The 11,944-nt window shown below is 56.3% G+C and overlaps 1 protein-coding gene across 1 annotated transcript in view; it reads left to right on the top strand.

The window, feature by feature from the left end:
* Positions 1-1,248: 1,248 nt before the first annotated feature.
* Positions 1,249-11,944, top strand: part of WSCD1 (WSC domain containing 1) — a 56,272-nt gene continuing 45,576 nt past the window's right edge. Inside the window, exons 1-2 of the mRNA XM_010377877.2 lie at positions 1,249-1,476; positions 11,103-11,817. Coding sequence (XP_010376179.2) covers positions 11,391-11,817 — 427 coding nt within the window. The 5' untranslated portion in view covers positions 1,249-1,476; positions 11,103-11,390. The remainder of the gene's footprint in view (positions 1,477-11,102; positions 11,818-11,944) is intronic.

The raw sequence follows: 11,944 nt of genomic DNA, 5'->3' as shown, positions 1-11,944 counted from the left end.
GAAGCACCGCCACCTGCTCCTGCTGCCTCTGCTGTCCTCAGCTTCTGGGAGCATCTTAGCAGCCAGCCCCAGGTGAGGACAGGGTCCACCGGTGCACCTGGCAGAGCAGGGTAGATGCTGTGACTTGGGGGATTTGGGGGAACAGGGTGGGGCTCCTCATTGGGAAAAATCTTTAGGTTTGGATCCAGCCTTTATTTAAAGAGGGGGATTGTGTATAGACTTGTGTGACTGTTCAGTATCTTTCCACCTCGGCGTGTGTGTGTGCGTGTGTGTGAGAGAGAGAGAGAGAAAGAACCTGTGGGTCAATTGCCCAGTGTGCCCCTCTATCCGAGAGTGTGTCTGTTAGTAGGCACCAGTGTGTGGCATTGCTTCTGTGGGTGACTATGTCAAGGCGTGGGTCTGTCACTGTGTGCGGTGTGGAGCAGGATGATAAACCGGTGGCCGACCCGAGTGTGTAGACACGGGAGCTGGTGTCAGGGTGTTGGTGGGGCTGCGGTTCTGTTCTGTGTAGATTGTGTGAGAGTGTGTGTGTTCCAGCAGGTGCTTGTTTCTGAGTGTGAATGTGTGTGAAGCTGTGACTGTCTGTCTCTAGCTCTGCATGGGACGGTGATCCGGTGTGTGTGTGTGTGTGTGCGTGTGTGTATTAGAGTGCTACAAACTGTGTGGCTGTGTGTGTATGTGTGCGCGCCTGTCACGGTGGCCCAGCCTGCTTCTGGGTGAGTGGGGCAGAGCCCCGAGAGTGTGTGTCTGAGTGTGGGTGTCGGTGTCTCTGTCTGGGAAACAGTGGTTCGGGATGTGTGTGTCAGGGAGTGTGCGGCTGTCGCTGTGAGTCTGCATCGGAGTGAGAGTGGTGGCATGCTCCTCTGCGCGGCAGTGCCCCGTGTGTTTGTGGGTCTGTGTCTGGGTGTGAGCGTCATGGTGCGTGTGTTAGAGCCCGTGGGGCTCCGATGAAAGGCTGTGGCTCTGGGTGACTGGTGTGTGTGTGTGTATTAGAGTGGGTGGCGGCGTCTCTGCTCGGTAGTGGCGCGTGTGGTTCGCCCCGCGCGCGTGTCTCGCGGGCCCGGGCAGGGCGTGGGCCCCCTCCGGCGAAGCCGCGACCCCTCCCCCGGGCGGCGGGCGGTGCGCACCGGCGCCTCTAGGACCCGGCGGCGGCCAGCCGCTGTCCCCGGGCCGCGCGAGTGAGCATGTGCAGAGCCCGGCGCCCGCTCGCCCGCCCGCCCGCCGCTCGCCCGCTGCCCGCCCCGGCTCCGCGCCCTCCAGCCCGCCCCGCCGCTCAGCCCGGACGCCAGCAGCCCAAGGGAGCCAGGCGGCGGCGCCCTGTGCTCGGGCGCGTGGGTCCGCTCGCCGCGGGCGGCCGGGGGCGTGCGGGCGCGGGAGCTCCTGGGCTCCGGGCACTGCGGGGGCTGCGGGCTCGGCGCCCGGGGGAGGTGGGCCGTGGGCGCCGGTGCGGGCGCCCCAGCCGGCCGCGATCGCGGGGTGAGTCCTGTCTCCCGGCGCTCCATCCGGACCCCCGCGCGGGCTGGGAGCAGGGTGTTCCCCCCGCCGCGGGCAAACAAGTTTGTGCAGACGCCGCTGGGAGCGCGGCGGGGATGCACCTGCTCCGGTTGCCGGGCGGGCTTGCGGGGGACGCCTTCCCGGGGGCCCGGGGTGGCTCGGCCGGGGCAGGGGAGAGTGAGCAGGTGCGTGCGGGGCGCGGGGGGCGCTCGGCGCGGCCGGGATGGGGCGGGGGTGCGCGAGGCGCCGCACGAGCCGCGTCGCCCTCCGGAGTCCTGAGAGCCCGTCCGTTTCCTGGGAGGGCGCTGCGGCGGGGCCCGGGGAGGGGGCGAGGGCAGGGTGTGGGGTACGCACAGCCTCCGTCCTAGGCGGCGACGTTTACCCAGAAGCAACTCCCTCTCGTTCCGCTACCAAGAGAGGCTTCCGGTCAGCGGAGGGTTTGCTCCGTCTCTTGGTGAACTTGAACAGAGGCAAAAGCAAAACGTATGTATTTTGTCCGGAAAATTACCCAGTGTAGAGCTTTGTGTCTTCGTAGGTTGGGACGGAGACTCACGACTGGAGGTTGCTAAACTGCGTTTTTCTTGGCTACTCTGGAGCGTACCTGGCTGGGTCCTCTGCCTCCGGTAACCTCGCTGGTTGTTTTCCTGAGCATTTGTGCTCCTGGGATGATGCCTGCTCTGCTGATCCGGAATGCGGGTGGGGAAGAGGACCGCGCTTCCTTCCGCTGAGCGGTGGGAAGGCTGATATAGGAGTTCTAGCCCCATAGCCCTGCACTGGGATCCAGCTGCTCCCCATACTGGCCCTGCCCCTGCAGTTCCCAAGATGGACAGATGCAGGACTCCCCTATACTTTTCTAACATGAGATACCCGCATCCCTCTTGTTGCTAGAACAGCGTGCTTAGGTTTACGGAGGCACTTGGGTTATCCCACTTTGGGATCAAGAGTGGGGGCCTTTCTTTTTTCCTCTGATTTGCCTAGGTTGTCAGGCACAGAAAGGGTGGTGGGGAGTGAAAGTTAGAGGAGGTATAAAGCTGGCTTGCCCTGTGCTATTTGCAGTCACCCCCTCCCGGTGGCTGCAGGTGCTGGGGAGAGAGCTAGGGGAGGTTTCCTTGGGCTATGGGAGAATGAGGTTTGTCTCTCTCAAGCATGCTCCCCACCCCCACACACTTAGATTGGCCCTCAGGAGATCCTCCAGGAAGAGGCCTCAACCGGCTGCCAGAGCCCAGGATTTCTAGGAGGAAGAGCAGGCGCTCTCCCAGGCACGGGGGCTTGGCGGTGGTTGGGTTGGTGGCTGAGCCTGACTGCCTCATCTTCCCTGCCAGAAGGCCCTCACCTGTGGCTGCATCCGCCAGCCCTCAGCAGGGCCATTTCCACAGCTCCTCTGTAAAAATGCCTTATTCTGGGGTGAGGGGATCCCTCTCTTTAGTGGGCATTGTGCTCTATGGGGTACTGTCCTGCGGCCTTTAGCATGTCTGGTTGGAAGTGAAGAGAAGCTGGGATAAGACAGAAGGCCAGACTCCTGTCTCTTCCTCCTGTCTTCCTAACCGAGCAGAAGTGGATATTCAGGCCCACCAGTGGGTCTGCTGCTGAAGCTTGAGTCTCCAACCTGATAAGTTCAGCCAGAGCACTGGGGAGTGAGTCACAGAGCTGGTTCCTTATGGCATCGGCCTGAGCAGACAACTCAGAGCCTCTGAATCCAGAGCCTCCAGGCCCTGATGGAACCCCTCTGAGCAGGGCCTCTTGGGAAGTGCTGTTTCTCATCACAGAAGCCCCAAGCTTGTACTGCCATCCGGCTCAGACTCCCATCAGCCTTGGTGAGACCAGCTCCCCGACTCTTTCTCTGGAGGTACAATGAGGTCAAGGCCAAGGACTTTGGGGCAGCTCAATGTTTAGACTTTCAGGGTCTTAGGCCTTAAAATGCAGGTGATAATCATATACACTAGCAGGGCCAGAGATGGCCCTAACATCCAGGACTGCTCATCTAGGGAATGAGGGAGTGAACGTGGCCTTGCACTCACTACCTTCTCCCTGGGCCTCCTGGGCTTCACATTCTTCCTTTAATCTCTCCTCATCATGGCTTTGCTAAGTGTGTTGACATATGCCTGAAAAATTATCGGAAGTGTGCCACTTGGAGAATGTGATGAGGGAGGAACTCTGCATATGTCCTGCCTCCTGGTGTGGATGTGAGAAGTGGATGGAAGAATGGGCTGGATTAATTTCATCAGCTATAAAATACAGCACACCTGCTGGTAGCTATTAAGACCCCCCTCCCCTCCACTTCGCTTCCCTTCCTTTGGTGCTGAAAGCCCCTGGAGATGTGAGCTCCCTCCCGGAGGGTGGCTCCCTTGACATGAGGGGGTCATGAGTATTCTGAGGACAGGGATGTGCAGCAGGGTGTGTTGGGCTCTCTCCCAGAGCCCGAGTCCCCCGTCACATTGGCAGGTCTGACTCTGGTTGGGCACTCCACTCATTTGTCCACCTGTATCCAACTCACTCAGTGGAGTTTGAACACCTGTTTGCCTTCCAGGTTCTGAGATGGACTTGAGATGACCCTTAAGCTTTCAGCACCAGGTGGAAGAAACACATGAACAAGTGAACAAAATAAGGTTCTATAAAAGAGATAGCTCAGGCCAGGCGTGGTGGCTCACACCTGTAATCCTGATGTTTTGGGAGGCTGAGGTGGGCAGATCACCTGAGGTCAGGAGTTCGAGACTAGCCTGGTCAACATGGCAAAACCCCATCTCTACTAAAAATACAAAAATGGTGGCGTGTGCCTGTAATACTAGCTACTAGGGAGGCTGAGGCAGAAGAGTCGCTTGAAACGGGAGGTGGAGGTTGCAGTGAACCAAGATCATGCCACTACATTCTAGCCTGGGTGACAGAGCAAGACTCGATCTTGAAAAATGAATAAAACTAAATAAAAATAAAAGGGATAGCCCAGAGATAGGCTGGAAAAGGTTGAGACTGGCTGTTTCAAAAGTGAGAAAGGCTGCAAATCAGGTGCCAGGAAAGGAAAAATGCCGGCTCCCGCGCTGGTGCTCTGTCTTTCTGTGTGGACCCAGCCCCTAGCATGGTGTTTGGAAGGATCTCTGTCCTTGGTATTGCACACATGAAGATCATGTGATATGGTTGATGATGATATGCACTTGGAATCAGAGCGATTTAGCAATAGCTGTTTGTATTTGTTCAAGTTAATTGGCCTTCTCTGTCTCAGATTCTGCGTCTGTATGATGAGGATGGTAATGATTTTGGCCTCACAGATATGTGGGGAGATCACCCATTCATTTTTCCATCTGACTATTCATCCAGTTGACAGTTGGTGAAAGTACCTTGAACTCTCATATGGTGGGTTAAAGTTTTTATTTATATGAACCCCAGCAGTGGGTTAACTGAAGGGGTTTTCCTCTTTTGCATGGAATGGAGTTTTGACCTGTTATGTTTTATACCCTTTTAGCAACCTATTAAAATGTTGAATCTTTTTTCAAGCTCTGAAGTTCAAACTCTCAAGAGATTTGTCTCATCAAAGACAAGGCTCCCACTCCATTTGCATTTCCCAGACCTTGTTCCCCCAAAGGACACAGCAGATTGTCGTTTAGTGGGTCTCTTGCTCTTTTTCTCAGTCTCTAAGACACAGAGTCGTGAGGCCTGTGAGTAATGGCAGCATGGCCCTCAGCACTGAAGGACGTCCAGTCCAGCAGGTACTTATTTTCAGGGGCATTCCCTGTGCCCCACCCAGAGGTGGGCAGAGGCACTGATTGTGCCTTTGAGAGGCCCTCAGGCTGGAAGGAGAGGTAGGGACATTAGCAGGGAACCCTGACTCAAGACCACACACCACCCAGGCACACTTTGTAGCAGCATCCAGCCTTGTTGCTTAGTGCCTAGCACTGAGGAGTGGTTCTGCTCCAGAGATCAGGGAGGCTTCATGGAAGAGGTGGCATGGGCGCTGAAACTTGATGGCCTGGAGCATTTCAGAGCCATAAGATGGGGCACAAGCATCCCTGGCTGGTGGAAGGGCATGCGTGAGGGTGCTTGAGGCATCTCTCGCTAACCAGGTGATGCTCTGGTGGGATACAGGGCTTGCTTGGGTATCCCTGGGAAGCCATTACAGGCTGTAGCATCATTAGCTCCTCATATTAGAAAGATCACTTTCTTAGATGAAAAGGGACAGCCTTTTGGAGAGGGGATGGGGTCCAGAAGCCAGGCACTATGCCTGAGAGGGGCAGGGGCAGGGGCAAGGGGAAAGTCACAGGAGGGGAATCCAGGAGCTGTGAGCCCAGCTGGAGGCTCCTGCATGTACTCTGCGCAGGTCCTAAAGCCAAGACCCCCTGGCTGCCAGTCATTGAGGCTGAGACTCCAAGCTTCTAGGACCCAGATGCCCATCACCTTCATATTCGGAGAGGAATATATTCGGGGCCCTATTCTTGTCATTGGGGCTCCTGCCCTGCAAAAAGCAGGCAGCTCTGAGTCCCAAGAGATTTGCAGCCCTTACGGCAGCTGCCACAGTAGCTGAGATCCTTCTGGGGATGTCTGGTGTCATTTTCCCTTCAGCTGCCACGGCCTATTCTCTCTGACCGGGGGTCGCAGGGAGGTGGAGTCACCTGACTGAACCCCAGTGGCCACTAGCTGCACCTGGGCCAGCTCTGCGTTCTATCCTGCAGCTGCTACCCCCAGGGACTGCCTCCTCTCCTCTCCCTGCTGCCACCCCTGGGTCTCTGGACCCCTAGCCTGGCTGAGAGGTGGCCACCTGACCAGCCTGAGCCAGGCTGGGCAACTGCCACTCCCTCGGTCCCAGAGGGCAACAAAGTAATAGACAACAGCTCAGGTTGTCTGAGTCCCCAGGTGCTCTGGACTCCTGCTCCCTTCCTGAGACTTCCAGAAGCCCCTTTGTTCTGTTACTCTCCTCTCATGCTTGACAGGGAACTCAGGATCTCCCTCTGCAGGCCCTGCTCTTCTCTAGGGTGACCCCAGGGCAGGGCAGTGAGTGTGCACCTTTGTCCAGCCCTGGTGTGCCTTGTCTACCCCCAATAAGGCCAAGCCCCAGGCAGGGATAGAACCCCCCAGCCTCCCGGCCCCAGCCTTCCCCTGATGCACTCTACAGGGTTCCAAGACGGGAGGTGCCCACGGGAAGCACACCTTGGGGAAAAGTTCTCCAGACTTTCACAGGGGAAGGGCCCCAGGCTGCCTGCCAGTCCCAGTGGGCTGGGGCGTGAACACTCACCAACAAGGCACTGTCCGGAAGGCTTGGCTGGGAAGACCCCATGTGGGGCATCATCTCTAGGAGCTTTGGCCCGGCATGACCTCAAAAAGGTGCTGACGGAGGCGCACTAAACTCCTCTCAAGAATACATCTTGCCTCGTGTGAAGCCGGAGCTGGGAAGGGGAGAGAAATAGGAAGCTTAGTGGGCATAATGGAGGCTCTGGGAGCAGGTGGCCTGCTCTGGTGCTGGCCCTGATCTGTCTGGCTTTGGGCAGCGTACATCACCTGGCTCAGCTTCAGAGACCTCAGTCCTCAAATGGGGTATACAGGGCATTTGCTTGGTGGGTTGCCTGGAGGAAATGAGATGGTGCAGGTACAGCCCAGTTCAACCTATTCACACTGCAAATGCTTCATAAATGGTGGCATTGACAAAGCAATTGCTAACAGCAGTCTCAGCATGGGGATCAGCTGCGAGCAAGAGTGGGATCCTGGGTGCACTCCAGGGACTGTGGGGGCTCAGAGCTGGGGAGAGGCCTCTCGAGTCTGACTTCACCAGTGGCACAGCTACTACAGGCCCATCCTCCGGCTTTTCCTTGCTTGCCTCTTTTGCATTCATAACCAAGCCATGCCACAGTCTGTAGGGAACAGAGCCACAGAGGATTCATACCCACTCCCTAATTTGATCCCATAAAGCACATTTACCCCCATTTAACAGACGATGAGCCTGAGGCCCTGCCCTGTGCAATGCTTTGCTCGAGGTAGGTTTACTGTCATGGACAGCCTTCTGGCTTTCGGGTGTAGTGGATATAGCTGATGGCCTCCCAGGCCCTATGCAGACGAGCAATGGCTAGGATTCTGTCCCCAACCCCAGGTGTTGGCTGGTTCTACTCTCTGACTTACCTCATGGCTTGGCTGTGAGCCCTTGTGCAGATGCTCCAAGTTTCCTAGCCCACCCCCAGGCCTCTTGTGGGTTCAGTCACTCAATAAACATTTACCATCACTGCCCTGCTAGCTGTGTGCTGGGATCTGGGAACATGGAGATAAACCAGGTGTGATCTGTGCCCTGGAGCGGGGCTGCCAGCCTTGAGGAGAGAGAGTGTCATGTTGTGATGTTGGCTATAAAGTGTGGTGGAAGTCCAGGGCAGGGTGACAAGTTCCTGATGCTTATTTTTATTTATTTATTTATTTTTTTGAGATAGAATCTTGCTCTGTCAACAGGCTGGAGTGCAATGGCATGATCTTGGCTCACTGCAACCTCCGCTTCCCGGGTTCAAGCGTTTCTCCTACCTCAGCCTCCCGAGTAACTGGGACTACAGGTACATGCCACCACGTCCAGCTAGTTTTTATATTTTTAATAGAGACAGGGTTTCACCATGTTGGCCAGGATGGTCTCCATCTCTTGACCTTGTGATCCGCCCGCCTTGGCCTCCCAAGGTGCTGGGATTACAGGCGTGAGCCACCGCGCCCAGCCTTTTGTTTCCCCCTACCAGCCTACCCGCAGTGAGTTTTCCAGGCTAGGAATCTGCTTTGTGATTTTTAAAAGTTGGGAATGCAGCCTGCTTCATAGAAGACCTGGGCCATGGAAATCTGGCCTGCACATGGCTGTCTGTGGTGTCCACACCAGCACCTACCTCCCCAGACCAGGGAAGCCTCTTTTGGGAAGGGGGAGCACCAGAAAATACTTTGGAGGACCGTGGGATCCTGGGTGAGATGGATTGAATCCTGATTCATCCGCTCTGACCACTCCCCACCCCAGCCCTACTTGTATTGTATATCCAAATCCTATCTAGAAAATCTATACAGAATTCACCAGTATACCCTGCCTTCAAAATTCCGAACTGTTGAGCTCCTGCCTGCCTTCCTGCTCCATCTCATCAGAAACCTTCTCACGGCAGGAGTGCTACCCTCTCCCCTTCAGTCGCACAGGATGGATGTGATCCCTAGTTTGTAACCGGAGCCCCTTTGTGAACAGACCTGGAGACCCCTCCTCATAGAATTCCATCATAGAAAGGATGACATAAAGCTCAGCCCAGGCACTCGTGTTAACTCCATGCTTCTGAAAGCCCTCAGCTCCATCAAGCTGTGTTCCTGGACTGCCTGGGGGCCTGTGCCTATGCACTGCTCCATCTCTCCCACGTTTCAGGCTTCATCCATGGCTCTGGGTAAGTGGAATTTGAGATTTCACTGCCCTGACCCCATAGGAGCAGGTTCTGATGTCAGGATTTACGTATCAATTTATCTGTGGTCTCGTTCGTTTTTAAGATGTATTCATAAACGAAGATCACTGAGCATCCACATTCCCAGGCCTCGTGCTGGGGCCGGGGTTAGGAAAATGACAGAGGCATGGCCTCTAGCCCTAGGTAGATGACAGACTTTGGAGGGTAACTGACAAGTAGATGGACAATTCTGATCAGCCTCAGGATAGCAAGTGCTGAGCTGAGGGTCAGCAGGGGCTGCGGAAAGACTGAGGAATCTTCAGGGAAGCTTTCTCTGAGCAACAATATCTGGTCTGAGCCTTGGAGGATACACAGGGGTTTGATAAGTGAAGAGGAAGGAAAAGGCATAAATAAAGGGTAGCTTGTGCAAAGGCACTGAGGCAGATGTGCTGTGGTTCCTGGTGGTTCTGCTGGAATGTGGAGTGTGTGTGCGCATGTGTGCATTTGAGATGGGGAAGCCAAAGAGTGAGACCAGACAAGAGATGAGGCTGGATGGGCTGGATCACGAAGGGGCCCTTGTATGTCAGGGCGAGGAGCTTAGAGTTTATCCAGTAGCCACGGGGAGCTATTGAACGGGGTTTTAAGCAGGGGTGCACCATGATCAGATTTGCGTGTTAGGAGGATCACCCTGGCAGCCTTGTGGAAGATGGATCAGAGGGTCCAAAGCTGGAGGCAGAGAGATCAGTCAGGATTTCTTGGGATTTTCTCTGTGGTTTTACAAATCTGATGAGGCTGTCTGGGGTGGGCCTGGCAGATACGTCAGCCTAGAAAATAGAAGCTCTGGAGAACCGTCCGCAATTTCCAAACCCAGAATTTAATTCCACCTTCACTTGCTGATTACTGAGTCTGCTACCTCTGCCCCAGCCTAAAGGACCAGCTGACCCGTATTTCCACATCTCTGCCCTCCCCGAGGGCCTCAGAACCTGGCAGCCCTCACCGTTTAATCAGAGAGGCTCATGCCTATGTGGGATCTTTGTCCCAAGCCTCCAAGCTTTCTGGGGGCCTGGAATGCCAGCTCAAACATTGTCCTTCCTCTCACACCCATTGTCTATCCCTGGCGCACAGAGCAGCCATTGAGTGGCTGCACAGGCCTGGCAGGGGGCCCGGGCCAAGTTAGTTACGGGCAGTGGCTTAGTCACGCTTCTAGGGGCCTTTTTTTCTGGGATAAGCCTGTCCTTGTGCTAAGGGCTTCGCTCACACAGCAGCCCAGGTCGTTGCAGCTGCAAAACCCTCTGCCAACCCCAACAGCACACTTCAGAGGGGCCGCCAATGGGAACCGAAACCCAGAGTGACAGCTGAGTCCTGGGGAGTGGAGAGACCCATGGAAGGCAGATGAGAGAGCCTTCCGCCTTCCCTGCTCTGGCTGCTCGGCCTCTGTTTGCAGGTGCACAGCTCAGGCGCTACCCTGGGCCTTTGATTCTGGCCTCTGGAGTCCAGGAGGCCTGGGAAGGCTACACAATCCCCTCCCTCCCCTGGGCCCCATCCTATGTAAAAGCCAATGACCAGCCTGTGCAGAAGCTCCTTCCAACCCGGGCCCACAGCTCCAGTGCACCGCTGGGAGTCAGCTGATTGCATGCATGTATCAAGCACCTGCAGCATAGTCCTGCCTGGGCTAGGTGCATTTATATGTGGTAGTGTCTCATTGCAGGCCGGGCCGTGTAGTCATTGAGAGTCCAGGCTCTGCACACAGACTCTTCCAAACCTTGGCTCGCCTGTTTACCAGCTTTGTGGCTTGGGGAAAACTAGCTAATATGCCTTCTTGTGCCACAGTTTCCTCATCTGTGAAACAGGGATGTGATATCTCTACCTTGTTGGATTGGTTTCAGGGTTAAGTGTGATAATATGCGAAGTGTTTAGCTGAGTGCTTGACACACAGGAAGGGCTGAGGAAAGAGCCCCTGCTGCTGTTCCTCCTCCTCCTTATTATTTCTATCATCCTCATTACCCCTCAAGGGCAGAGCTGTTATCCCCATTTTGCAGATGGGGAAGCTGAGGCCCAGCAAGGTTAAGCAACCTACCCAGTGTGACACAGCTGGCCAGTAACAGAGCTGAGATTTAAACCTGGCTTTGTCCAGTGCTCCCGCAACACAGCTGGTCCCTTGGATAAAGCAAGCACAGGGTGAAGGGTGTCCTAGCCTGGGATTGCCGTGTAGTGGACCCTCCTATTACATCCCAGTGTTCTTTCTCCACCTTCCAGATTTCTGCACCAGGAGATGAGGGTCGGTAGAGCCCTAGAATGGAGATGTCCTTGACGCCTGGGCAGAAGCTGCAGCTGCAGGACCCTGTGGCCACTGGAGATAAGTAATGGTGCCATCCGGACACCTACTGGAAACGGGAAAGGAACAGTGAGTGACCCCAGGCCAGCACAGGCAGGTGCCAGGAGCCAGGATGCAAGGATGACGTCTCCGGAGGCCCTGGCCTCCCTCCCGCCTGGGCGCTAGGAGCCATCCCGGGGCTCCAGCCAGGAGCCCTGCTGCCCAGGGGCATGGCCAAACCTTTCTTCCGACTCCAGAAGTTTCTCCGCCGAACACAGTTCCTGCTATTCTTCCTCACGGCTGCCTACCTGATGACCGGCAGCCTGCTACTGCTGCAGCGGGCCCGAGTGGCCCTCCCACAGGGCCCCCGGGCACCTGGCCCCCTGCAGACCTTGCCAGTGGCCGCCGTGGCACTGGGTGTGGGCTTGCTGGACAGCAGAGCACTGCATGACCCTCGAGTCAGCCCAGAGCTGCTGCTGGGCGTGGACATGCTACAGAGCCCCCTGACCCGGCCCCGTCCCGGCCCCCGCTGGCTCCGGAGCCGCAACTCGGAGCTGCGTCAGCTGCGTCGTCGCTGGTTCCACCACTTCATGAGTGACTCCCAGGGACCGCCCGCCCTGGGCCCCGAGGCTCCCAGGCCCGCCGTCCACAGCCGAGGTAGGCGCTCAGCTGCATTTAGGAGAGCCGTTCCCAGGACCCCTGTTCAGGGTCACAGGTTTGGGGTCTTCTTTCTGTCTGCAGGCTCATAGCCTTCACCGCTAGATGGTTCTTTCCTTCTGCTGGG

The sequence above is a fragment of the Rhinopithecus roxellana genome, chromosome 19, assembly GCF_007565055.1.
Source record: "Rhinopithecus roxellana isolate Shanxi Qingling chromosome 19, ASM756505v1, whole genome shotgun sequence".
Taxonomy (NCBI): domain Eukaryota; kingdom Metazoa; phylum Chordata; class Mammalia; order Primates; family Cercopithecidae; genus Rhinopithecus; species Rhinopithecus roxellana.
The sequence above is the reverse complement of the archived record's forward strand: the minus strand, read 5'-3'. Positions and strand labels throughout refer to the sequence as shown.